The sequence below is a fragment of the Morchella importuna genome (assembly GCF_003444635.1).
Source record: "Morchella importuna strain M04M26 chromosome Unknown Morimp01GS022, whole genome shotgun sequence".
NCBI lineage: Eukaryota > Fungi > Ascomycota > Pezizomycetes > Pezizales > Morchellaceae > Morchella > Morchella importuna.
Genome location: NW_025763419.1, coordinates 157979 through 185461, shown reverse-complemented (window position 1 = coordinate 185461; position 27483 = coordinate 157979). Strand labels below are relative to the sequence as shown.

The window sequence follows — 27483 nt, the reverse complement described above, 5'->3', positions numbered from 1 at the left end:
GTACCTACATGTACCCGGTAAACGAACAGATGGGAATCACCGTTTTTAGGGCGTTACACAACGTCTCACTTTCATCTCTGCATATTGGGGCCAGAAATTACCCATTTGCTTGATGAAGCTTGTCTGTGTAGGGCTAACGAAAAAACGAAGACTTGATGCGCGGCGTGCTTACTGAATATGGTCTTATAAGTCCAAAAGAGGGAAAGGCTACAAAGAAGCTTCGTACTGCCTGTAGGCCACATGGATTTGACACCCAAATAAATTAACCTTGTTACCAAACTTTGATTGCACCTTGTCTACTCAAAAATAGGAGAAATAGATTAGGCCCGATAACAGTACGAATACGAAAACCGTCAAACTTGTAAAGGGGACTATAATATTATTTACTTGGCACACCATTGAAGAGATATCAGTGGTGTACCAGCATATTATAATCTACTCAGTTAGTGGATATCGAATAATAGACAATGTGCAGTTCTACATTGAAAAGGTAAAGTCTAGCCATGTAAACTTGGACATCTTAGAAAGTAATGGCTCAAGAACGATCATATCAACTCCTTTGAGCATCGTACTCCAGTGAGCTCTAATCATTCAAACAGTCACATACACGCGTACGCATAGTACTAGCTTGAAGTACTCACACTGCAGTACTAATCATAAGCAATGACTCGCTAGCAGTTAAATGAGTCCCATCTCCATTCTCAAGCAAATGTGTCTGTAGAAATACGCGCGAGGACCCAATCCCTTGCTTAGCTGATGTTGACATATTAATATACCATCCAATTGAAGTATAACCGTGGCTGAAGAGCTATGCGCCCAAGCATTGGCACGTTGATATTTTCCTTCAGGACGAATCGAATGTAGGCTCACATGTACCCAAGGTGCATAACAAACTGCACTTACCGCAGCATGGAAGGCTAAGTCTGAAATAAAGTGCGGATCAGCATCAGACCAAATGATTTACCTAGCCAATGGTAAATAGCTTTGGATTTAAAGTGCACTTCCACTACGCTGCAGCAGTTAGGGCGATTCATACACAAGGTCTAGTAGAGTTAATCTATAGATCGAGCTTAAGGTAAGCTCTGAAACATCCAGCTTTTCGTGAATCCAAAAGATCAAATCGGCTTTACCCAGTTGGCCAATCACAGAACTCACCCGGACCGGATCCTGACTTGATCCGCACTTTGACCGCCGTGCGCAGTCTACGACATATGCCTAAGATGTAGCCAGCTCCGAGGCTCCGAGACCTAGAGTAGTTCGGAGTGTAATCCTCCACCTATAGGCACAAAAACTAATGACAGCAGCAGATACCTCCACCAAAGAAAACTGTCCGTCGATAGGCCCCCAAAGTTCATGATTTAGGGCGCAGGCGAGCTCACGACTACTATGAACAGCCTAATAATACCACACTTTTCTCAATCATTTCCGACCTGATCACCATCCGGCGTATCATTCCCATTACTTTCCCTCTATGCTTCACCAAAAGCACAATCTTAGCGTCATTCTCATGAGGTAGCAACCTCTGGGGGCTATTCCAGTGGTATTGTTCGCTAACGATAATTATTAGATTAGATTGGTTAATGCCGAGCACCTCTTCGACGGGATGGCAATTCTTCATCCAGGCCAAGGTAGGTCTATTATTTTCAACAGTAAGCAGAAAGGTTAAAATCGAAGTCACTATATATAACTAAACTATTTGTTAAACTTAAGGTAATTTATATTTAACCCGACTCTTCTCACAGGCCGTTTACTCAAAATACCTATTTTAGCCTTACGTTTATGTTTACCTATGAGATCTTCCCTGTATTATTAGTCATATGGTATCACTCGATGTTTGTTTCCTGAATGTTTCCACAATAATTTTTGGGGTTTAATTCATGATGTTTTCAACAATAGGAAACACTAACATAATAAAAATGATATTTATTGCACCACCAATGAAGAAGGCTTTTTCCTACAATAGACAATAGGCCAAAATTCTCACTCCTAAGAGGAATGCCACCGAATCTGAAAACTCTCGGCCAAAATTCGTGCTCCGTATGCTTTCGGATGTTTTGGAGCCTTCTTTATTGGAAGAGAAATACCATACTATTTCTTATTAATTCCTAGAGTGCTAACCTCCATGGCGTCAAGGTGGTTCTCCCACTCCAAAATACCAGAACCATGAGGTTATTTTGGTAACTTCAAAGAATCTCACCTGCGTACGAACCCAGTCGCAGGTTATGGTTATCTCAAACATGCGCACTTGCAAGTAGAAGAATCTGTGAAATAGACGTTTGATCTTTACTTATTATTTCTTAATCGTGGTGATTCCTCCAGACATAATTTTCCTTGGTATTCTTATCGTTGTAGACTTTTCCATCACCCAATAGCCTTCTACCCTTACCCTTATGATTTCCTCGCCCAACATTTATCTCCCCTGCGGGCGCTGATGAGGCCTGGAAACCTCGTGGCGGCTAAGCTCCATGACGTCTCCCTTTTTTGGAGGACCAGATTTAAGGAATCTGTGCACGATGCGCTCAACCTCCTAAAATGAGCAGTAACATTTGTTAGTAATCTTTGATTCGTCCTTTATGTACGCAAGGGTGGCTCACGTCAATGTCATCCGCGGGGACTTTCTGCATTGGCACATTGAAGTAATCCGCAACTTCACACAACTCCTTCCAGGTGCTTTGATTATGGACGAACGAGATGCTAACACCCACTCTGCCAAACCTTCCGGTCCTCCCGATGCGGTGGAGGTATGTGGGGGTGTCTACAATCACCATACCACTGTTGGTCACCATAGTTGGCAAATCGTAATTGACAACCATGGAAACAGTCGCAACGTCAATTCCACGCGCAAGGACATTGGTGGTAATCAAAACCTTCGCCTTTCCCGACCGGAAGTCGTCGATCACGTTGTCTCTGCAGCTTGAGTTTTCGAGTTGTGAGTGCAACACAGCAACTTTATGGCCAACCCTGGTCATACGCTCGTAGATCTTGTCTGCATCAACGCGGCGCTATTTCTAGGTTAGCTAGATACAACGAGAAGAGGAAATGAAAACTTGCTCTAACGAAAATGACGGAGGAACCAATGGTGAGAACTTTGTAAAGATCTGTGAGGACACGGAACTTATCTGCTTCGTTGGCACAGTCCATGTACATTTGTTTGATGCCAGCGACGGTGAGTTCGGCATGCTTCAATGAGAGAGTATTCGCATTTGGGGCGAAGCGTTCGGCATAAGATACTACAGATGTTGGAAAAGTGGCGGACCAGAGAGCGATCTGTACCCCCGCAGGCATAGTCCTGATGGTATTAGTTGGAGAGAGAGAAAAAAAAAAAGAATGATAGAATGTCTCACATCTTGACCCTGATGCACTGATCAGCCATGTTTTGCTGATCCAACATATTGTCTGCTTCATCTACGACGAATATCTTAATGTCTTGAACCGAGAGAATCCTGCGCCGGATGCACTCAATTACAGTGCCTGGAGTGCCGATAATAACATGTGCATTCATCATTTGACTCCTGTCCACCATGTTTGGAATTGCGAACTGGCCTTTTACATTGGTGTACCGTCCCATCTTTTTAAGGACATCCCCGACTTGGCGAGCGAGTTCACGGGTTGGCTCAAGAACGAGAGCCTGTGGCTTTTGGAGTCCAACATTAACACGAGAGAGAATATTGAGCATGAATGCTGCCGTCTTTCCTGTGCCAGACTGTGACTGGGCAATCATGTTATGAGGGGGGTTAGCAAGAAGAAGGGGTAGAGCCATTTCTTGGATCTTTGACGGACGTCGGAACCCCATGTCGTGAATCCCGCGCATGATTTCATCGGAGCTAGAAAGTTAGCCAAGCGGAAGAAAGATGATTGTAACAGAGGAGTGAGCATACAGTCCTAGTTGCTCAAAGGTCTTTACCGAATACAAAGGGCTACTCGGATCCCCTTGTAAATCAGAGAGTTTAAGGACCACATCCTGTGCGCCATCGTCTTCTAGGGAACTGTTTCTCGGTGGGTTGTTGGCTGCGTCTCCGTCGTTCAAAGAGAAAACCAAGCCCTCATCGTCGTCGTCGTCGTCGTCATAATTAAGTTCGATATCTTGGGGCCTGGAAGCGCCGTGGATGTCACGAGACATTGTTGGAATTTGTGGTTGGGAGTTTAGATGAATATCAAGATGAGGTAGATGACGGTCAAGGAAAAGAGTGCGATGATGATGGGGTGGATGTCTTCGTGACGGAAAAAGTTCATTGATGTTTGGTTGCAGGAAGAAGTTTGGAAAAGGCACGCTCCCGGGTGAGTGTGCGAATTTAGCGAGTGATATTGCATGACGGAAGGCTTGTCACGTGGAAGGCTCGTGATTATATAAGCAATAACAGAAGTATTTTTTTGGGTCAATGGCGAATGACTAAGAACCAGATGAATTCTGCAGGCCTGATCCAGCTGTCTCACCCCCACGGAATTACTCATCTGTGCATTTATGTGTTGTTTACTCCATGCAAAACAGCCAGACACTTTGTTTACTGAGATCTATTTTTCTTTATCTCGTTGTTTCTATCTTTATATGTAAATTTAAGTTATGATTCTCCTTCTAGTTTTTATTGACTACAAAATGAATGGACATTCGCCATTGATCCGGGAAGGGTTCTACATGTTCCTCCTGATGGTGATTGACCCATGACCCTGCAGGTCAGCCCCAACAACTTGGCAGATGACCGGCATTCTGCAGGGACATGACCGGGGAAGCTAGAATTGAAGCTGAATGTTTTGAGACAGCTCAGTAACTGTCGGTCTGTCAAATATCTGTCTATCTGTCCAATGACTACTCTTCATCGTGTTCCCCTTCGATCACTTATTCTAGCGAGAGCTCGGAACGACATAAAAGAAGACAGAGTGGTCGATTACAGCGTCGACCGCTCTTAAAACCGTCCTCGTTCTTGCGACTTTGTGTCCAGTACTACCAACAGATTCTATATGTGTTGAGTACATGTAGTGAGGCTCAAACAATCTACGCCCTAAACTCCAGAGATCCTAGATCGCTACTAGATCTCACCCGAAGCATTTCTAAGCATATCTACCCCCCAGGGCGTTCAGCGGCGGCAACTATCCTCTGTCCCCTTATCCTTCTCCTCTCAAGCTTTCTCCATCTGGCGTCATTCTCAACCCAGCGCAAAGATGGATGCCTTCGTATTTCCTTGCCCTGAGTGGCTCTCCTCACTCTCCCCCGTCCAGTCACTCTCCAAGGCCCTTAATCTCCCTACCCTCCCGGTCCATATCCACTATATCCTCTTGGCCTTTTGCACGTATCATTCGATATTTCTGTTCATCTCGCCCTTTTTCTCGCGCCTCCTCCTGCCAAACATATACCCGAATTTCAACAAGCGCACGAAGGTCAACTGGGACGTCCACGTGGTGTCGTTCATCCAGAGCACTTTCATCAGCATCCTTGCACTCTGGGTCATTTTCAACGACGAGGAGCGCGCCGCATGGAGAGAGCAAGGGAACACGGACGCCATGCTTGGGAGGGTATTCGGGGAAACCCCCATGTGCGGCGCCGTCACGGGCTATGCTGCGGGCTACTTTTTGTGGGATCTGTTTATGAGTGGCTACTACCTGAGTATCTTTGGCCCAGGCTTCCTGGCACATGCCGCGAGCGCTGTTGCAGTATACAGTCTCGGATTTGTGAGTATCCCACCAGCGCGCGCGCGCGTGTCCATGTACATTCCTCGGAGGATGAGCCCCCGTCAAAAATGCTGTTGCACAAAAGGTTGTTGTTACTCGGCTAATCAGGTTCCATTGACAGCGTCCATTCGTAAACTTCTATGCGCCTGTCTTTGTCCTCTTCGAGCTTTCCAGCCCCTTCCTCAACATTCACTGGTTCTGCGATAAGATCGGGCTTACAGGCTCCAAGGTCCAATTGTACAACGGGTTCCTCCTGATCGGTACATTCTTTGGCTGCCGTATATGCTATGGCACCTGGTCCGGTTACCTGGTCATGAAGGACGTGTGGAGCACCCACTTTGACCCCCCCTCAGTTTTGACCGCCGCGGCAAAGGGCGCCGATGAGGTGATCCCGCATGTGTTTGAAGGGTTCGGTGTGCCGTTCTGGCTGGCTGTGGTGTACTTGACATCGAACAGCATCTTGAACCTGTTGAACTACTTCTGGTTCAGCAGGATGATCCAGACCGTCGCCAGCCGGTTTACCGGGGACAAGAAGGCGGTCAAGGAGGTGAACGTCGAGGGTCATGACCTCACGATTGCTTCTGGGATCGAGAAGCCGGCGGCGAGGAGGAGGGAGGCTCAGACCTAGGACGAGAAGGAGTTTTCAATTCGGGAGTTTCTTTTTCTGGTTACACTTATGTACTAATAAATAGACTCGACGTATTTATTTATGAAGACAAATGGTATGAACATGGACTGGTTGGTTGGTTGGTTAGTTGGTTGGTCGGTTGGTCGTTCGGTCGGTTGGAGTTTGCTGCTTAGTTTCGATTTTTATTTTTATATACTTTTTTATTTATCCTAGTTGTGATATCTTAGCTGCGTTGCAGCTAGCTGGCGCCATGGAAACGAACATCTTGGAAGAACTTGCATCTAGCATCTCCAGCTTGGCTAAAGTCTTTACAATCACATCTGTTTCCTATCTGAACTATCTAAAATTAATGGCCGGTACGTGATAGTTAGGCCTGCATGAGTCACGATGTGTCACTCGCACGGCTGAGAGATTATAAAATTTGTTTTGTCCCTATTGGCTACATATTAGGAATTACTCGGGCTCTCTCTCTCTCTGGGCTCAAGCCGAGGCCCGAGGGCGAGCCCGGTTTTGTGTCAGTTTCCTGGACTCTTGTGCTAATCTATCTGGTGGTCCCGATCCCTCAAACGCTCTCCTGGAAACATCGTGTAGTACTGGCGTTCTATACATGTATTTTGAACTCGTTGAGACCTGTTTTGTTTTCGGTCATCCTAAACACAGTTAATATTAACCCCCAACTCGCTACACAAGATCTAGAGTTATCTACCCCCAATTCCAATTCCAATCCCAAAGCACACACTCCAAACCCATCCAAGCCTCCCAGTTCACCCGTAGAGATCCAGTGAGTATAATCCAGAAACACCGCAACAGCCAATTAAACACCCCCCGTTTCATGAACTATGACAAACAATGTCAAGTCCACGGCTTGGCTCACAGCCACTCACTCGATATTAGCCTCCATTCTCCCACTTGCGTGTCTCAAAGGGTCTAGCGGAGAAAACAAGAAAGAAGCATCTCTACCGTCGTCGTGCGCCGTGCTATCGTGATATATCATTTTTCTATCAAACAAGATATAGATGGTTCTTCTCCAGCTGATAGTCGATCGAGTTATTCTTATTCCGCCGTGTAATCTCCCAGTTTTAAACCCTCTTGTTTTATTTTCCTCGAGAGGAGAGGCCAAGACAGTGAAGTAAATCTCAATGTAACATCGATCTACCGTACCAGCAGGCAGGCAGCAACATAGGGTTTAATAATAAGGCAATAGCCTAGCTATTAAGTGCAACACCGATGTCTCAGCTACAACAGAGAACAGAATAAGTACCACATAACTTTCCTCCCCCCCTCCTCCGTAGCAGCCACCAAAATCTCCTCAAAACGACTTTAGAAAACGCTGTGCTGCCAGCTAGAGAGGTGAATGCGCAATATGTCTCCTCTCCGCTAGCTCATTCACAAATGTTCTTCACGCAGCACGAATATTCCAAATAAAAAGAGCAACTTTGACGACCTTCAACTCCTGTCATTTCTCATGTACTGTAGCCATCTCTTTCTCTTTTCATGCAAGGCGTATATACAGTCGTTGTTTTCCTCCTTTCCTTTCCTTTCCTTTCATTCTTTGCCTTCCTTACCCATTCACACATCGATGCCATGTCCGTAAAACCTTTATACCAGAGTAATAATACTTTTCTTCGATCCTTTGATACCTCTTCTCCCTTTTTTTTCTTCTCTTTCTTTCTTTTAAAACGCCGTTACTGATGAAATCTGGGTATACGCAGAGCTAGTTGTTTGGACGCCTTATTTCGAGATCTGATACCACGGCTGATTATTAGCAATCTTACGACGATTTCAATGAGAGGATACATACTTCCAAAGAAGACAATGAGCAGCAGCGTCATCGCACCAACCGTCAGAACCGCTGTCACCATCGTGCAGCTGGTCGGCCAGTCGTCCACGATCGAGTTCTGGTAATACCTATACAACCCAAGCCACACACACACACGCACCAAGTCTCAGACCAGTACTTCCACTCTACATCAAAGACACAACTAAGGAGCAGAAATAAATAAATACCTAATGGGGCTCTCCCTCGGCAATACTTCTGATGGCCCAGACTCTGAGCTCGCTGGTAGCACCTTTCTAGACAACTGATCTGCTACATCTTTTTTCTCTGCAGCGGCGGCTTTCTGACGGCTGTTCGGCGGCCCGTCAAGCTGCTCAATTGGCGTCTGGGCCTCCAGATCTCTTGCACGGGCCTTGCCCTTCCACTTTTTCTGGATTCTGGTTGCGTTTAGGAGCTTTGTCGTTTCGTTGCTCGTCTTGGCCCTCCCCTGGGCGGCGGCGGCAGCGAGGTAATTAGTTGGCGGCATGGTATTATCAATTGGCTGCATGCAGGTAAGAAATATAACTGTTTTTTTTCTTCTTTTTTTTCGAGCACGGTGATAAGTGGGCTGATTGGTTAGGTAGGTAGGTAGGTAGATAGATAGAACAGCAGCAGTTATACTAGTATGACTCTTGGCGGGCACACCAGGTCCTTGAGCTTGTCGATGAGGAAGTACACGAGCAGCGGCTGGACGAGGAGCAGCAGGAGGAGGAGTGTCACGGGGAGGATGAAGAGCGGGACGCCGATGAAGAGGAGGGCGAGGAGGGCGAGGATTGTGGTGAGTGTTTCTGTGGGCGTGATGGTGATGGTGGCTTTTGGTGGCATTGGGTGGGGGGGGGGGGGTGCACGGGTTATCGTGGCCTGTTGGTTTGGTTTGTTGGCGTGAGGAATGGAAGGACAGTATAGTGATAGTGTGTTGGGTGTACTAAGTTGGGTTTGGGGGGGGGATCTGGGGATGGAGGATGGAGGATACTTGTTATCAGTAATACTTACTGCTACTGGCAATTGTGGGCACGGCGGGCGCGGGGATGCCGCTAGTAAAGACTACTTTGAACTGCTAACAGCTCTATGTTCTGCTCAGAGAGATAAATCTGGTCATCCCCTTGCAATGGGGAGAAGGAAAAGTACAACTACTTGGGACGGGGATAGATATGGCACTGCGAGTACGTACAGGAAGGAAGGCTTTGTGAAACCAACACTCCCTTCTCACAAATAATGCCATCAAGAAATCAGAGCTTCAAAGTCTATAGTCAGTCAATCCTATGTTCTTCCCCCATACCGAACCAGGCGTGTATCGAAGTTACCACTGGTCTCTAGTAAGAAATACAACCCTGCTTCATGTGCAGTCACTCGGCCATGCCAACCCCACAAATTGTCTGCTCAGAAGGGCGATATAGGCAAAAGCACCCGCCGGCACACTGTACTCTACACCCACCACACCCACCCACACCCCTCACCACACCCAGGAATGCCGTGTGCATTCCTCACGTCGACGAGCTCGCGCGAGCCCTAACCGCCAATTAGGGCTCTCGTTAGGGCTAGTGCGGCCGGCCGGTAACAGTAACCAAGCTGCATAGCAACAGATCCAGCAAGCGAGCGACAACAACAACAAAGAACACGAAACCGATCCCTGTTCGCGATAGGCAGCGCAAACACCATCCATCCATCCACACATCCATCCACACACACCACCACCACCACCACCACCGCACCACCGCCAGAGAGAAAAGAGAGAGAGAGAAAGAGAAAGAGACCCCCACCCAATAAGAGTATCATAGGCATGTCACCTGCCATAGGTACATGTAATTGCCATTGTTCTCAGCAGCAGCGCCGCCGCCGTGCATACTACTACTAGCCAGCCAGTTGATTGTATTACCCACCCACATCAATCCATCCAATTCATACAATACAATACCTACATACAATACATACCTACAAACTACATCATCATACACATACACACATACAAACACATTATACACAGCGAGCGAACCTCATGCAAGTGTTGGTGCTGAGTGGTCGTCCATGCAACCCCCAGAACAAGGCGACGATATCGGCGCAGCACATCCGAGATATCACTACAGCCCCGCAGGTATGTCATATATATATTTATATCAATTCTTTCAGCCTTGTTTTTCCCCCCCTCCTCTCCCCCCACAAAGGGCCCGTTCCCGTTCCCAATTCCCCTTTTTCTTTTCTCCTTTCTCTTCTCTCTCTTCTCTCTTCTCTCTTTGCTCCATCCATCCATTCATCCACACATCCAAGCAAAGAAAGAAAAAACCAAACCGCTAAAATTTCGTCCCCCCACCTAATGATGACCCTACAACACAGACCTCCAGATCCTGCACGAAATCATCTCCCTCGCGACCGTCTTCCCGGGTAAGAACTCCTTCCGCGCCGTCTACAGAGCCTACGATGTCGTGCTCGCCGCCCGCCGCATCAACCCCGCCTTCGACAGCGTCTACTTCCGCTTCATCCTGCAGCTGCAGTCCGTCCCTGGCAAGAACATCTACGACCGCTTTCTTGACCTTCTCTCTGTTAGCCCCCCTCCCCCCCCCCCCCTCTTCTTCCTCCCCTACCCTCCCCTCCTCCTCCACCCAACCTAACTACCTAGCTAACCCCCGCGCAGAGGCAAGGCATCGACGGCCGCTTCCTGGAAACGCCGTCGGCGGCGGCGACAGCAGAGTTTACACGGCAGCGCTACGACACCGCGCGCCGCCGCCGCGACCGCTCCAGCCACGGGAACACCGACGTCTCGTCGGCCGACGAGTACCACCACCACCGCCATACTGCGCGCAGGTCGTTCAATGGCCTGGCCAGCTCGCCGACGCACGAGGCTACCGTAGCAGCTGAGCTGGCTGCGCGCACACGGAGGGAGGAGGTGAATGCGCGCAGAGCCAGGAGCAGGGGCAGAAGACGGTCAAGGTCGCTACTGGGGGTTGCGGCGGCGGCGGAGGAGGAGGAAGAAGACAGGGGGGGCGAGGAGGGGGGGGATCAGGAGGTGGAGGAGATTCAACGGCCGAAGGTCCCGGAGGATGCGGCGGATGCGTTGTATGCGCTGCGGATGAAGGCGGTGCTGAGGAGTTTTTTTAAGCATTGGCATGCAGAGACAGTGAAGAGAGTGGTGGGTTCTACTCCTAATGCGATTGCGATTGCTATTGAGCATTCCCTTGTTATTGCGCGAGACCTTTCTTTCTAACATGCTGCAGGAGCAAAAATGGTTTGCGGTGGTCGAGCAGCGCGCCGAGCGGCGGTACAACACCCTCCTGGTGGCCAAGGCATGGAGCATCTGGATCCAAAAGACAGCCACAATCGTGCAGCGCACGCAGGAGGTGCGGCAGCGCATCCTCGTGCGCAAGTATTTCAATGCCTGGCGCGCGCTGGTGATTGAGAACGAGGCCAAGGTGCGGCTGTTCCAGCTGTCGAACGCGCTCTACAAATGGCGGGCCGCGACCAAGCAGCGGCGGCAGATGGCGCTGGTGGCCCAGCGCGTCTACCAGGAGAACCTCGTGCACCGCGCCTACTGGACGTGGTTCTTCCAGCTGTGCGGGATACTGGGAATGCGAAGGTACAATAGGACGGTGGCGGAGCAGTGCTTTGACAGCTGGGTGGAGAGGACGGAGAGGGTCATACAGATGAACAGCATGGCCGCGGCGTTCTACCGCCGCCACACGCTGCAGACGGTGTTTAATCTGTGGTCAGAGAAGACACTGCACTGCCTCGACGCCGCCGACATCGCCGCCGACCACCGCGAGTGGAAGCTGACCGAGAACGCCTTCGACACCTGGCGGCGGCGGGCCACATTCGCACCCCTCACCGCCACCATGACCGCCGCTGTCAACGCCCGCATCGCCCACGAGCACTTAGCCCTCTGGCGCCACCGCACACACCAATCCCTCACCGCCGCCGCCCACGCGCGCACCTCCCTCCTCTCCAAAACCCTCCGCACCTGGCGCCTCCGCCTGCGCAGCCAACTCCTCACCACCCGCACCCTCGACGCGCTCGAATCCCGCACGCTCACAACATGGATCCTGCACACGCGCCAGCGCCAATTCACAACATGGCGCAACACAACCCTCGCCCAGCAAGCCCTCTCCCACTGGCTCACCCACCACCGCACCCTCACACAGCGCCTGTCCGCCGCCGCAACCGCCGTCGAGACAGCAGCCAACACCCGCCTCGCCCGCGACGTCCTCGACTTCCTCCACTCCCGGATCGCATTCCGCCGCCGCACAGAAGCAGACGCCGCCGCGCTCCGCGCGCACAGTCTCCTCAGCACAGCACTCGTCCGATGGCGGCTCAAGGTGGACTTGGTGAGGATGTATAACGAGTGGGCAGACGACGCACTCTACTACTTCACCGCCCGCCGCGCTCTCAGAACATGGAAGCGCGCATTCCGCCAATCCCGCCGCGACCGTCTCCGCGCCGCGTTCCACACCGTTTCTCGCCGCGCGAAGCGCTCCCTTGCGGCTGCGGCGCTCAGCACATGGGCGGACCGCGCAGCACACCTACAAACACTGCACAGCGCTGCTGCCTCCTTCGCAGCTGAACACACGGCCGACACGGCTAGCACGGCGCTGGTGCACTGGCGGCAGCGCACAGCACACATTACGACGCTCCACTCCACGGCCGAGCACCACCGTGATAAGACACTCGCCGCACATATCCTAGCGCACTGGCACGCGCGGCTACAGCATCTGGTGGGGCTGCACGAGCATGCGGTTGTGCTGGCGGGGCACCGGGACGCGGCGCTGGCGGGGCGGCTGCTGGAGAGGTGGATGGCGGAGGCGTTTCGCGTGCGGTTGATGGTGCTGAATGCGGAGCGGGTGCGGAGAAGGTGGGTGAAGGGGGTCGTGAGGGCGTGGAGGAATAGGGCGCTGGAGAGGGTGTATTTGAGGGAGGAGCGGAAGCGGCTGGTGGAGGTGGAGGAGGGGGAGGAGGGGACTGAAGGGGAGGAGGGGGTGGGAGGTGGTGGAGGGGGAGGAGGAAGAGGGGGGCTAGACGATACCCTCGACGATGCGTTCGGCGCGGCTTGGGTCCCGCCGCTACCACCACAGCCATCACAGCCGCAGGTGCAGCAGGTGGATCTGGGGCGGAGCATCTTTGGCGGCAGTATTATACGTGGGCCGCCATCAGTTCTAGGACGGAGCGTGTTGGGCCGGAGTGTGCTAGGACGGAGTCTGACCGGTAGTGGCCGTGGGACGACGACAACGACGCCGGCAGCGACGCCAGCGGGGTGGGGCGGGGGACGGGGCCGGTTGGGCCGGCTGATGGTGACGCCGATGGAGACGCCGAAGCGCGGTGGTGGCGGGCTGCTTATAACGCCGATGAGGGGTGGGGTGGGGGTGGGGGAGACGCCGGGGAGCCCGTTGTGGAGGTTTAGTGGGAGGTCGCGTGTTGGTGGAGGTGGGGGGGGTGGGGGAGGGGCAGGAGGAGGGGGGGGGTTTATGGGTATGCCGGCGATGAGTGAGGAGTTTGAGTAGGAGTAGTGGTGGTTTTTGTGGTGGTTGTGGTTGTGGTGGTAATGGTAGCAGCGGCAGAGGCAGAGGCAGATGTCTTGGTGTTTTGTTGTTGTGTGTATTTTCATGATGAGATTTTTTTGCGCTTTCTTTTCTTTCTTTCTCTTTTGGTGTTTTTGTTTCTTTTGTGTTTTGTGTTTTTGTGTTTGAAAGCGGGTGAATGGAGTTACTTTGCTCTTCTTTTTTTTTTCTTTTCTCTTTTTTTAGTCTGTTTCAAATGTTACCTCCCTAGGCCCTTTCTCTTGCCTCCCTTTCTCTCTCTTTTCTCTCTCTTTTTTATTGTCTCCCTATACCTACCTATTCACTATGCACCAGTTTTGGAATTTCTGGTTTTTTTTTCTACTTTGACCCGGTAACTACACGCGTGTTACCTGTTGTGTTATGTATTTTTGGCTCCCCAAGCTTAACGGGAGGGATACTCTCATACATGTACTCTAGTGTTCAAGAAAAGAATTGGGGGGGGGGTATCGCTATATCACAGCGAGTGTTGCAAGTATTTGTATCGCGAAAACAACTAAAAACATGTGTCTATCTGATGTCAGTGAGAGTGATTTCCCGTAGCCGAGTGAGAGGCTGTGGTACGGAATAACGTTTCTCCGGGTGCTGTTACCGCGTTAGCTGGCCTCCGGAACAACTGCTATTAATAGCTCGGTCATTGGATGGATTGTGGGGAATTGATGAGTGAGGGAAGAGTGAGGGAAGAGGAGGAGATTGCTGTGTGCTGTGTGGAAGAATAGAGAGAGAGAGAGAAGAGTTAGCTGTTGAGAGCTGCAGCAACTTCGTCATGCGGCATTTGTTCGCATCACGACAGAGACAGAACAGACAGACAGACAGACAGACACAACTCGTCCATCTTCATCTCATCCTTCACTCACCTCTCTCCCTCTCTCGCCTCTCTCACCTCTCACCTCTCTCACCTCTCACCTCTCCCTCTCCATTCCGCCATCTGCCATCTGCCATCTCCATCCACTCCTTCCTCTTCTCTCTCTCTCTCTCCTTCTCTCTCTCCCCCTCTCTCCTCCTTTCTCTCCTCTCTCTCCTCTTCTTCTTCCCCTTCTCTTTCACAACACACGCAATGCTCCAACCCGGCCGGCCCGCCTCAACCCCCCACGCCATCACCACCGCCGAATGGTCGCGAAACCGCCTAATCGTGAGCTCTCTCCCTCTTCTCCATCCCTCTCCTCCATCCCCATCCCCCGTGCTGCTAACCACACCCCCAATATATCCAGGCCTACATCTCTGGCACCGCCCTAATAATCCTCTCCTCGCCCACTACTCTTCTACAAACACTCTACCACGACCACCCCCTCACCGCCGTAACCCTCGACCCCACCACCGGCGCCATCGCCGTCTCCTCCACAAACACAGCCCACATCTACCACCCCGACAACCGCGGCGAAGGCCTCCTCACCTGGTTCCTCCACACTACAATCACGCTCCCGCCCCCCGACGGCGCAATCACATCCCTCTCCTGGTCACCGACCGCTGAGCTCCTCATTGGCTCACACTCCCTCTCCCTCTGGTCCACCACCAGCACCATCCCCACCAGCACCCCGCTCTGGCGCCGCCCGCTCGCAAACCCCTGCCACACCGCCACCCTCTCCCCAGACGGCACCCTCGCCGCCTCCATCGGCGCCGCCGACCGCCTCGTCAAGGTCTGGCGCCGCGTCAGCATTGGCAGCGAGTCCCTCCAGTTCGACTACACATACCTCCCGCACCCGCGGACCGTCAGCGCGCTGCACTGGCGCCGGTGCGCGCGCGGCGGCGGCGCAGCGGACGAGAACGTGCTGTACACGGTGGGCGTGGACGGGGTGCTGCGCGTGTGGGCGCCCGTGTGGCCGCACGATGTGGGGGTGCTGCAGCTGTGGGGGGTGGTGGACCTGACGTTTGGCGGTGTGGGGGCGGGGGCGCGGTTCGCGCTGGTGCTGGATAGCGGGTTGGTTGCGGTTGCGGCGGAGACGGCGGTGGCGTGCGCGGGCGAGAAGGAGAAGGATATGGAGGTGCTGCAGAGGCTCATTGAGGTTGCGAGGCGCGGGCCAGAGGTGGTGCTGGCGTTTGATGAGAAGGGGGGGATGTCGGCGTGGGGGGTGGAGAATGTGGGCTGTAGGACGAGGAAGACGACGAATGTGTTTAGCATCCTGGAGGGCGCCGAGGGGTCGGGGCTGGAGCCGTTTCTGCAGGGCGCGGAGGGGGGGGAAGGGCCGTTTGTGTGTTTCCAGGCGTGGGCTGGCGGGAAAGGTAAATGATCGCTGTGCCCGCTTTTTTTTTATAGCATCCGTAGGTCAGCAGCGCGCAGTTGGGCTTATAGGTGTATATGTGTGTGTGTTGTAGGCCTGAACGTGCTCGCGCACGTCTTTGACGGGCGACTCTGCTGGTTTGAGGCTCGGATCGACCGACTGCTCGACCTCTCGCCGCGCGGGAAGAGGATGGAACTGCTGGGCGTGCTCTCGGGCCACTCGACGCCCATCGAGACGCTGGTGCGCACGGCCGACGGAAAGGCCATGATCACGCTCACGAGCGACAACGAGCACATCGTGTGGACGCAGCCCCGGGGCGACTATTTCACGCTCAACAGGCAGAGCTCGCTGAAGCCGGATATGCATGTGCATAGAGCGGTGGTGTTGGATGACGGTTTGTTTCTGCCTCTGTGTTTGGTGTGGGGGGCTGACCAATGATCGATTTGGCAGGAAAACTGGTAATGACGATGCACCATGAATGTGTGGTCCTCTGGAACACGAGACGGCAGCACGCAAAGGAGATATCGCGTCTCCCGTACAGCTCAAAGGGGAAGATGCTCTGTCTGCTGCTCCTGCCAGAGGCAAAAGACACCCGTGAGAAGCTCCATGTGGTGGGCCTGACCTCAGAGATGAAAGGTATAGCCTGGGAGATCAGCACGACGACCTCACCGCCGAGCCTGCGTGAATTCACAACCTTTGAGCTGGACCACGACGAGGACCTGCTCATGATCCTCCCAGTGGACCCCGTCGGTTGGAACGCCACCATCTCCCCGTCCAGCACCCTCGACACCTTCTCCCGCGAAGTCGCCACCACCGTCAATGCCTCCGGGTTGCTCAAGTCCTTCACCGCAAAGCTCGCGCCCACCGCCACACCGCCCACCCTCCACTGGCTCCCCACCAGCACCGTCCCCACCGGCATCCCAAACCCCGCACTCGCCAAGGGCAACTCCATCCGCAAGATCGCACTCGTCAACGCCTCGCGCAGCACGCTGACAATCTGGGACTCGCGCGCGGCGCTGCTGGAGCACACGCAGGCCTTCCCGACCGCCGACGTGATCCGCGACCTCGACTGGACCAGCACGCCCGACTCGCAGAGCATCCTCGCCGTCGGCTTCCCGCACCGCGTCCTGCTGCTCTGCCAGCTGCGCTACGACTACCTCTCGCACGGCCCCTCATGGGCCGTCTTCCGCGAGATCAGAACACGCAATCTCACCCCGCACCCTATCGGCGACTCGCTCTGGCTCGCGAACGGCGGCCTCGTCGTCGGCGCGGGGAATCAGCTCTTTGTGTACTCGCGCAAGCTGCCGGCTGGGGAGCAGACCACCACCATCACCGACACCGACGGCGGCGGTGCGGAGCTGGGGCTGGCGGCGCACCATAAGGGACGCCTCGACGACGTGTTTGAGATTGTGAGCGTCCTGAATGGGCCGGTGCCTGTGTACCATCCGCAGTTCCTGCAGCAGTGTATCCTGGCGGGCAAGAGCGCTCTGGTCGAAGAGATACTGGTGGCGCTGCACAAAGCGCTGCGCACATGGCACGAGGAGATCCCGCTGGACAACCTCCTCGAGATCCCGATCGAGCGCTTCCTCGTCCCCGACGACGACACCGGCGGCGGGGGCGGGGGTGGGAGTGGTAAGGCGGCGGCAGGCAGCTTCTTCGACTACCTCGCCGAAGAGGAGTTTAGCAGCTTCGACGAGTCCCTCGCGGCGTCGCTGTGCGCGCTGCTGGTCAAGATTGCGATTCCGGCGCTGACGGGGAGCGAGCAGATCATGCTGGCGGGCATCATCGAGTGCGTGGGGCATGTGCGGCAGCACCGGCGCAGCATCGACGAGAATGCGGCCAGGTATCTGCTCTTCTATAAGCAGAGCGCGCTGATGCCGCTGCAGCGCGGCAGGAAGGAGCGCGGGGGCGGGGGGAGGGGCGCGGTGATGTTGTACCGTGAGGTGGTGTGGGCGTTTCATAGCAGCTCGCAGGAGATCCTTACGGACATTGTTGGCCGTAGCGGGGGGATGACGTGGGCTGCGGCGAGGGAGTGTGGGATCTTTTTGTGGCTGAGGGATGAGGGTGCGGTGAAGAGGCAGATGGAGGTTGTGGCGAGGAACGCGTATAATAGCACTGATGAGCGCAACCCGGTGCATTGTAGTCTGTATTATTTGGCGCTGAGGAAGAAGGCGGTGCTGTTGGGGCTGTGGCGGATGGCGGGGTGGAACCGTGAGCAGGTGGGGACGATGAAGCTGTTGGCGGCGGATTTTGGGCTGGAGAGGTGGAGGACGGCGGCGAAGAAGAATGCGTATGCGTTGTTGGGGAAGAGGAGGTTTGGTTAGTATAGCATATATATCCTCCTTTACATATAACATACGCCTGGGATTGTGGGGTGGTGGGGTGGTTTGAAGATACAAATGCTAACACAGCGAGAGAGTGCAGAATACGCAGCAGCCTTCTTCCTCCTCGCCGACAGCCTGAAGGACGCCGTCAACGTCTGCCTCGACCGCCTCGACGACCCCCAGCTCGCCATCGCCATCGCCCGCGTCTACGGTGGCGACGCATCACCCGTCCTGCAGTCCCTGCTGGAGCACCGCATCCTCCCGCTCGCCGCAGAGCAGGGAAACCGCTGGCTCGCATCATGGGCCTTCTGGATGCTGCGCAAGAAGGACCTCGCCGTGCAATCACTCCTCGTACATCTCCCCCCTCCCGCCAAAATAATAGCGAGCTAACGCGGTGCACAGATGCCACTCCACACCCTCCTCCCCAGCCCCACGGCCGCATCGCAGCTGTTCACATCCGACGACCCCGCGCTCGTCATCCTGTACTACCAGATCCGCGAAAAGACGGTACAGACGCTGCGCGGCGCGGCGCGGATCAGCCCTGCGGCGGAGAGCGAGTTTGTGCTGCATACGGCACGGCTGTATGATCGCATGGGGTGTGATTTGTTGGCGCTGGAGCTGGTGAGGAATTGGCGCTTTTTGCCGGGGGATACGGTGGGTGTGTTGAGGGGGGAGAGGGAGAGGGAGAGGGAGAGGGGGAGGATGGGGATGGGGAGGAGGAGGGGGTCGGTGACGGTTGTGGATATGGAGGTGGGGGGGGTGGGGATGGGCATGGGGGGGATGGGCATGGGGGGTATGGGCATGGGGGGTATGGGCATGGGGGGTATGGGCATGGGAGCGGGGGTGGGGGGTGGGGCTGTGGGCGTGAGGCCGCCGGTGGCGGTGTTTCAGGAGCCGGATATGAGTTGGGCGTTTTAGAGGTAGAGAGACCTTTTTTTTCTTGACTAGGTATTTTCGTTAGTAGGTATTTTCTATTTTCGGTAGCAGGTTTTTTTTTTATTTGGTTCTTTGGTTCTGGGGGACTGTAACTGTAGCATAGCTTACTTACTTACTTTGCATATTCACGGGTGTAGTGTAGCATCATATCTTCTTTCCTTCTCTTCTTTTTATTTTCTTACATGTAGTTGTTCGATCGTCGGCCCCATTGCATTGATTTGGTAGGTAGTTATGTGGTTTGGTTTGGCTTGGTTGGTGATTGGTTTGGTGGTTTGGTGGTTTCTTTCGGTCGTGATCATTGACATATCATGGCCCATGTAGATAACACACAAGAGTGGTACTCTACCACTCTACCATATTTAACTACATGTATCAATGGCCACGTCTCAACATTTCCCTTCCCGCGCGCGGCGAAAAATAAAAATAATAAAAAAAAGATTGCTAAGCAGCAATGCCCGGGGGGATCTCTTCTGGCAATGGCTCCTACAGCTACCCGGCCGATTCGAGCGCATTATTTCTAGATCTACTATGCTACCGGAACCTGTTGCGTGCGAGGTTGGTTGCTAGGGCGGGTGGGGGGGGGGGGGGGGGGGTGCGTTGGTTGCAGATAAGGATAAGGCTCTAGAGAAGAGGAAATCTGCGTGTGAGCTAAGGTCGCTCTGTTCAGCGTCTACTTTAAGCTTAGGTTTAACGAAACATTTCCGGTACGTACTTATGATATCGTAGTTACTCCCATGGCCTACAGGTACATGTAGTCGTGATTCTCAGTAGCCCGGACGTAATGATACCTAACCCTGCCACGCCGGTAACGTACCACGAAGGACACCGTCACCGTCTAGTATAATACAACAAGCGACCTTAAGGATCCCCACGAGCTGCCGCATCTACCCAGCCTCTGCTTACCATAGTAGAAAATTAAAGCACCGGGGGGAAGGGGGAGGGGGTCGGTCGTTCCGAGAAAACCAGCAAAATGACCATTTCCATCCCCAGTGCCAAGAATTTACCGAAGCCACGCGAGACTGCGGGGTGCGCCCTGGTGCCGTAGTACTAGTGAACGTGGTGCGAGAGAGGGGGAAGGGGGGCGTTAAGGGTCTGGGTTCTGCTAAGCGGTGTGACCGGGGGGGGGGGGGGGGCTGGTAGTCTGGTGACGGGTGCGTCATGAAATGTCACTCGTGGCTACGCCACATTTTCGTAATGAGGTTTTTTTTTTTTTTTTTTTTTTTTTTAATTCACTATTTCGTAATGGGTGACTACATGTACTATGAATGAAAATTCTTCGGTGCTTTGATTCAAGAACATGGTCGAACGTAGCTAGCTAGGGCCACGGTATATATATATATATATAGTGTGGCCTGTCCTCTGGTCCATCGGCTATCTGTCCTTCCTTGTATTACTCGCACCCGAGTCAATCCTCCTCGATTCAAATAATTGGCAGACACTCTCGATGACAGCACCCTCAAAGGCCGAGCTCAGATTGATCAGCGACCTGTCGTGCAGTTGATGATTTATCACAATTATCAAACACAGATAACTCCATCACGCACTTTCGCTATTCCCTAATTTCTCCTTATGCCCCCATCCCTTAGGCGGTTGGTACAAACCAAAATCGTGGCCGAGCCAAATATGGTAACTATGCTCTTATAATTAAACACAGTTCCTGATTGTTCTGTCTTCGAGTTTCTTCTATATATCGTTCGGTCACGATTTCGATTTGGTCCGACCGCCCCTAAGGGATAGGTTTATCAGTTGAAAGCTCAATGCACAATCATGACTAAGCATTTGGCTTTCCGCTTAAACCTCAGGCACATAAAGCTGACCGAATGGCGTATATATTTAGCGCATCTTGGCAGCGGATCTCAACAAACATCTATTTCCCTTAACAACTACATAAAAGAATTCTATGGGAACTGGAAGTGACAGGAACTGGGATAGCTCAATGCATACAGTTTAGGGAAGTTAATACCATGGTACTTGACCCGAGTAGGAAGGTATTTAAGTCAGTGCAATATTTGAGTATTTGGATGGCCCAAATTATTGGTTTTGATACCATGGATACACCACAAAATACCATGGTTTCAATGGCATTTATTCCCGTTGTCTTGTATCTTCATGTCTCTGCCCAACAATATCTCAACTCCGTCCAAACACTTTTGTCTTTGGCTAATACTTGGTTTTATCTCAGGAAATGATACTATGCAACCGAGTTTACCACAGTACCGTAGTAATTCGTCTCAGCGGACGGTTACAGTACAGACGTCAAAGTTGCCTTTTGCAGCGCGTACGAGAGTGCGTTTTCAAGACAAACGACGAGATCAAGGCATTTCAACGTCAATGTGAGCGTCAGATGAGACGAATTAGTGAGGTATTGAATAATACGTCCGTCCGAATAGAGCCTTACCCTGTGGTAGCTATGCCTATGCAATGACATTCACTCGACTCGAGCCCAATGCTCAAGCAGCCAAGCACAGCCACCCTCATAAGTCGGCTTTTTAGGTGTCAATTTAATCATAGTAAGGATGCCGACAATATTTTGGTAATCTTTTTTTTAAATGTTGTAGCAGTACCTAACCCTAACCCTATGAGCATATCAGTGTCGATCTAGTAAAAAGTTACCTGTGTGGCAACGCGATAAGACCTCGCCAGCTCGCTACCGGACTGTACCGCCTCTAGTTGGTGGGGTAAATTGCCAAACAAATAATACTAGGTCCTCATCAATGTTCTCTTCACTTTAGAGCTTATCGGTTGTGTGGTTCTTCGGAATAAGGACTTGGCTCTGTGGACCGTTCTTGGCTGTGCGGGCGGTTTCCTTTCCCCTAGACCAACACCCGTATGTTCCAACGAAGAGATCTAGAATGACTTCAAGGACTAATATCTGAGACCACTAAAGAGTTCGTGTGGCATCTTGATTGATAGTCTTTAGCTGGTAGTGAGTTTCTCACAGCCTCCCAGGATACCGCATCATAGCACATCACTCGCAGCCGCCGAGACCGGCGGGTTGCGGGCATTGACTGATGGTGTACACCCCTTCTTGCCAATTAACATTCACCAGCCACAGAGGTATCCTTTCGTATTTGTTGTTGTTCAAACAGGGTCTCGTAACTATATCTCAGCTACTAGTTGTTGTTGTCACGGTATATTCTAAGGCCTATATCTCCGCCTGAGCTGCGGTCGGTTGGACTCGAGATCTCCCCATCTGAGTTCACAATTATGCGCCCATTAAGCTCACGTTCTAGCTCCCAACTCGTTTGATCTCACACGCACATCAGATCTACGACACCTAGGCTTAATTAAGCTTGGATTCAAAGCTTTCGTTCTTCTTACCGCCTTTAAAGTGTCTGTATTAACTTACACTCGACTCTTTCCCGTCTTCCACCCGCTAATTTTTATATCTATCCTATGGGGAGATCAGGCCTGCAAGGCCCGCAAGGCCCGCAGTGGAGCATCATTGCGTGGACGTTCGTTTATCTGTTCGTTTATCTTGCGTAGCCTTAAAAGTTGAGACTCGATTCCCGAATCCCTAGCACAGTTGACAATAAGACGCGTGACGTAACTATCTGCCGAGCTTTTCGTCATGGTGAATATACGTGCCAATATGCAATAAAGGTCATAGTGATTCACACCGCTAGAAATGTCGTGTTCATCAAATTTGCACTAAGTAGGATTTCTAATATAAAACCACTGGGCAGCACCCCATTCGAGGTTGAAAACAGTGACAGTACGTCTAGGCGTCTCCATCGAGTGCATTACCGACTCCCCATGCTCGGCATCTGAGGTTCAATTTCAAAACTAACTCCTATGTATGCAAATAGCCAGGAAAGATACTCTGGATCGAACATATGATCATTTATGAACGTTGAGGTTTGGGGTAGAAAGGTATAATCTGGCTTTCTTTAATTCTTAGTTCAATTTTTCCAGAAAGAAAGAAAGCATGAAGACTCCTAGGGTACCTGTACGTCAAATTCGCAGCCCATGCATATGATCGAGTAGGCCATGCATAGGGGGAGATAGAGGGAGACGGCTCTACGGCAACCGGTTACCATCGACATACGTCTCAAGAAATCTAGACGTTGAGGGTTTGGGGGGTCCTTTATTCAGTCCTGGTGATTCTAGACCTCTACTAGTTGGTCATGAGGTTTTGAAGTTTCATTTGATCTTGATTTAATTCAAAGATACCTAGCTCAGGAGCTTTACCAGTCAACACATTTCTAGCATCAGGAGTTGTCGGTGTCAGTGCCTGACCCCCGCAATATTGCATGATGTCTCCTCAGAAGTGGAGTCAGAAGCCACTAGTACCTTCTAAAAATAGTATATTCCGAACCACGTGTCTTTGCTCTGATGTCAATGACTACAGTGGCAACTCGATGTAGGTCTGTTACCGAAGTTCCTAAGACATGAATGGTCAGTGGTAGTTCAGACGCCAGAAACTAATGACAAAAAGGCATTATAATCGAGTAATCCATCGCGGCGGTTGGTAAACCCGGCCTCTTCATCATATATTATCAGCTGCAGTGAGGTTCCAAATTCCCCGAGCCCCAATCCACCCCCGCGCGCGCCGGAACAATGGGGTATGGGGTAGATTATCTCCGGCCAAAATAAAACCTTTCCTGGGCAGATGAGCATTTCTATACCGAGCTCTAAGAAGGCTCCGAGCTCCATCCCATGTTCCTATCAATTCTAAGGGTAAAGAGCGGCCCATTTACAAATACAAGCTCTAGACAGAGTTGTTAATAATGATGAAAAAAAATGAGTCGGTAGAAGAATTTCCCTTTAATGAAACTTTTTTTATAAGAAAAAAAAAACATGCAATAGGTATCGCTATCAATTGCCGACGTTTGCAGCGGCATTCTTTTGTTGACGTCATTCATAAAAACATCGCGACCGCGAGTTGTTCGTCGGGGCTACATCATAGGACCCGAAGAAGTTAAGTAGAGATGGGGTTGATTGATGAGATAACAGCCTAACAAAGATACAACAGTAGCGCACTCCTAAGCCAACCATAACATGAACAATTTAAAACTTTTAAGGTATATTGTCGGGTTACAAAACAACCGCGCACCAAACGATCAACAACCACAACAGACATAGGGGAGATAATTGTATACTCCTAAGGACAGAGAGCTATAGAGCTAGTATTCTAGATGATGGTAAGAAGAAGGCCGAGCATTAAGGATCGCTATCCGGGATACAGCATTCTTAATGTATTGGCTATCGAGTGATATTTGGTGACCAACCAAACCAATCCCTTTAACAATCCCACAAGTATTCACCTGATTGTAGCGCAAAATCGAACATGGAATAAATACAGAATAAAGAGTTAAAAGGGCTTTCTTCAAGTTCTTGGAGGCCGGAAGAACTTCTGGATGGCTAGAAATGCTAGTGCCAGCGACAGTGAGCTGCAAACACCCCCCATGCCGGACTGCTGAAGCTTAGGAGGGGTATTTTCTATATGTAAACGCTTCTTAACTTTTTCCGCTTACTTATAGCTACTAGGATTTCAGTGGCCAAAGCCTTTGACATCTTTACCAGACTCAGACTAAGTACCAAAATGGCTAGAGTGACAAGTATCGATCCACACTATCAACCCGCGCTACCAAAATTTTTCCAAATGTCTAAACAGCGTCTCTAATACCAATGGGGGCGTGGTTTAGTGGTATAATGCTTCTTTAGCATAGAAGCGGTCCGGGGTTCGATTCCCCGCGCCTCCATTTTGCTCCCTTTTGAGCATGTATTTTATATTTGATCTTTACTAATCCTTACCGGCTAGTTGAGAAGTATAGAGAGCCTTTTTTCACCGTGCTTGCCAACCCAGCCGAGGCATGTACTTAAGGAATGAACGAATCAATCAATAAAAAGCTCGGTCCAGGCTAGCACAAGGGTCATGAATTTCCCCTGTGAAACGACGTTGACTCACTCCACATTCTTGGTCATGAGCTTCGGATACGAGAAGGAAATAATTAAATAGTTTGTCACAAGGAGCGAAGAGAGGCTTAAAATTTCTATCATGAGTGGTGGACAGGCAGGGGATAGGAAGGATTTCTGATGGTAGCGCTGAGACAACAGTCAATGATTGAAATTAAACTTAAAACCGATTAGTATTCAGTGATCACATTAGCAATTTGTCTTTGACTCAATACTTATTCCAAAGTTCTAAGATGACTGCAAAATACTCTAAAAGACTCGTGCGTAGTACATGCTGGCATGTACCTGTACAATATTGGTCTCCAGACTCAGAGTCTTACATTTACTACACGTAGCTATAGTAAATTAGCAACCAATATCACTAAACACCGCCGGCCCCAAGTGCGAAGAACCAATCCAATAAGTGAGCCCGCCATTTCTACCTGCGTTGGTTGGCATAACGACCCGGCATATGGATGCAAAAGTCACGTTGCATCTACATAGATCTGAAAGAATTATGGGAGGCATCATAGCCCCAGATTTCATTAACGAAAAAGGTAAGGATTTACATTCTATCCTGGCCGGCAAAGCGCCAGCTCATTCGTTATTGCATGAAATTACATGTGCTCTAGATGTGGGCTGTGAATCGATTTCCCAGTCTTCCCCTTCTTCTTTTTCCTCGGAGAGCTTGTGGTTAGTTGATTGGTGGACATTAGTACTATTAGAGTTCTATTAAGATGTAACATGCCGATCGCACCGCATTATTAAGCAAGCCACTAAGGGACGAGTGACATGATATGATCTCCTGCAATTTGTTTATTGGCGGTCGGGACGACGACCATCAAGAGGTAATATGTGGCCTAATGGCCCACTAGCAGAAATTCCACTCCCCACTCTACTGGGATCAACACGACCATGGGGCTCGGATTCAAGAACCTAATCTGCCTTGGTGGCTTCCAGTGTCTAGATCGAATATCAGATAGCCCTCTTATTGAGGGTGTTTAGTGGTTTCATCTTGTTTCTGAAATTTTTCTTTGATAGGTGCTGTCACATTAAGCTCGATGAGTTACCAACTGACTGGTGCCCACGGTATCCGGGACTTGAAACAATATCCCTTTTCTTTGTGTCAGTCATCTAGGCAGATAAGTGTCTATTGGGCTACACGTAGCCACGGTGATAGACCTCGAAAGGAAATGATCGATTAACTAGGTTTTTCTAGAGATTGGTGTGTGTAGGGGATATCTCCCGACCATCTTAACAGAGAAAGCGCTTCCAGAGTGCTTAGCTGTCTATCTGTAGGCCTGTTATTGAGATCGGGATGATCAATCCCCAAACATCTAGCTGGTTAGCCATCAATTGCACAACATGATATTCAAGGCAGCGCATACCCATTCTCCTCCTCCTCCCTTTCTTTTCCTCTCCTCCTCCATGCTGACCGCAACGAAGACCCCGTTTACGGTGATGGGCCGTTTCAAGATGACTCTCGAGATATGAATTCTCTTACGACGACTCTTGCGTACTATCACACCATCAAGGTGGCCCATGTGGAAACTGAACCCGTGCCTCTCTCTCGTTCCCCCCGCACAATGCTAAGGTGTTTCCACTAGAAGCAATCCGTTTTACCGAATTGACCACCACACCCGAGGATCCGGACAGATGGATCCTCTGCCGGGCTTCGGTCGGCATTGGAACTGTTTACAGATTGCCACGAGGTTGCCACGGGGATAAGATGCAAAAGAACAGATTTCCCATGATATCGAAACAACCCGCAGGGCAAGTAAAGGAAAAGAACCAATCAAGTAACTTTGATATTTGGTTCAGCTCTTGCCACTCTCCCAAGAGTACGTACGTGCCCAGATCTATTACTAACTGCTATCAGATACCAGGAAGAATTAACCAGATTGATAGATAGATAGAGGTGGCAAAAAAGAAAAGAGAGGAAAAAAAGAGAGCATATGCATACATGCTTCATACATCTCTTCGGCCTGCACCGCCGAGAGTGCCGTTTCAATTTGTGGAGTTAGTAAAAAAACCGGCGAGGGGCTGAAAAACACAAAAAAAGCAAAGATAATTGATGATGTGTTTGTTTCGGGTAAACAGTGGTCATTATCATCATCGATCAATGAACAGAAATTTGGAGAGCCATCTCGAATGTTGTTGAAGTGAGTTCTCTATAATGCAACCGAAAATAAACGTGGCTTTCTCGGGCTGTGTGAATGTGTAAGTGCACATGTATATGTATGCGCCACGCCGTGCTACTGATCTAGCCCGAATCAGGTCTTAGCCATGCAATAATTGTTAACGAACCAAACGGGGTGAAGCCCTTAAACTTCATTCGTAGACTCCACCAGCCCAGCCTAACCTTGTTTTGTCGTCATGGCTGGCGTTGCATCAAGTACTATGAGACACAGAACCAATGATTTTAAGTCCCTTCAATTCCTCAACCGTTGAACTGCGCCAG

The 27483-nt window shown here is 51.1% G+C and overlaps 5 protein-coding genes across 5 annotated transcripts; 3 read left to right on the top strand and 2 right to left on the bottom strand.

Annotated features, from left to right (window-relative positions):
* Window positions 1-2410: 2410 nt before the first annotated feature.
* On the bottom strand, window positions 2411-4120 carry LAJ45_07081 (uncharacterized protein; the record flags this gene model as incomplete). The annotated part of the gene is made up of 5 exons (XM_046116640.1): window positions 2411-2527; window positions 2595-3002; window positions 3058-3289; window positions 3345-3824; window positions 3879-4120. 5 exons carry the CDS (start codon window positions 4118-4120, stop codon window positions 2411-2413), a joined length of 1479 nt encoding a protein of 492 aa, XP_045970042.1.
* Window positions 4121-5157: 1037 nt separating this feature from the next.
* Window positions 5158-6292, top strand: LAJ45_07080 (uncharacterized protein; the record flags this gene model as incomplete). Its single annotated transcript, XM_046116639.1, has 2 exons — window positions 5158-5664; window positions 5786-6292. The coding sequence occupies 2 exons, from the start codon at window positions 5158-5160 to the stop codon at window positions 6290-6292; spliced, it is 1014 nt and encodes a 337-aa protein (XP_045970041.1).
* Window positions 6293-8006: 1714 nt separating this feature from the next.
* On the bottom strand, window positions 8007-8933 carry LAJ45_07079 (uncharacterized protein; the record flags this gene model as incomplete). Its single annotated transcript, XM_046116638.1, has 4 exons — window positions 8007-8035; window positions 8094-8200; window positions 8300-8610; window positions 8730-8933. The coding sequence occupies 4 exons, from the start codon at window positions 8931-8933 to the stop codon at window positions 8007-8009; spliced, it is 651 nt and encodes a 216-aa protein (XP_045970040.1).
* Window positions 8934-10133: 1200 nt separating this feature from the next.
* LAJ45_07078 (uncharacterized protein) lies at window positions 10134-13591 on the top strand (the record flags this gene model as incomplete). Its single annotated transcript, XM_046116637.1, has 4 exons — window positions 10134-10200; window positions 10440-10645; window positions 10738-11232; window positions 11318-13591. 4 exons carry the CDS (start codon window positions 10134-10136, stop codon window positions 13589-13591), a joined length of 3042 nt encoding a protein of 1013 aa, XP_045970039.1.
* A 1111-nt stretch (window positions 13592-14702) lies between these two features.
* On the top strand, window positions 14703-19106 carry LAJ45_07077 (uncharacterized protein; the record flags this gene model as incomplete). The annotated part of the gene is made up of 6 exons (XM_046116636.1): window positions 14703-14777; window positions 14857-15865; window positions 15959-16258; window positions 16315-18183; window positions 18289-18539; window positions 18591-19106. The coding sequence occupies 6 exons, from the start codon at window positions 14703-14705 to the stop codon at window positions 19104-19106; spliced, it is 4020 nt and encodes a 1339-aa protein (XP_045970038.1).
* Between the last annotated feature and the right edge of the window lie 8377 nt (window positions 19107-27483).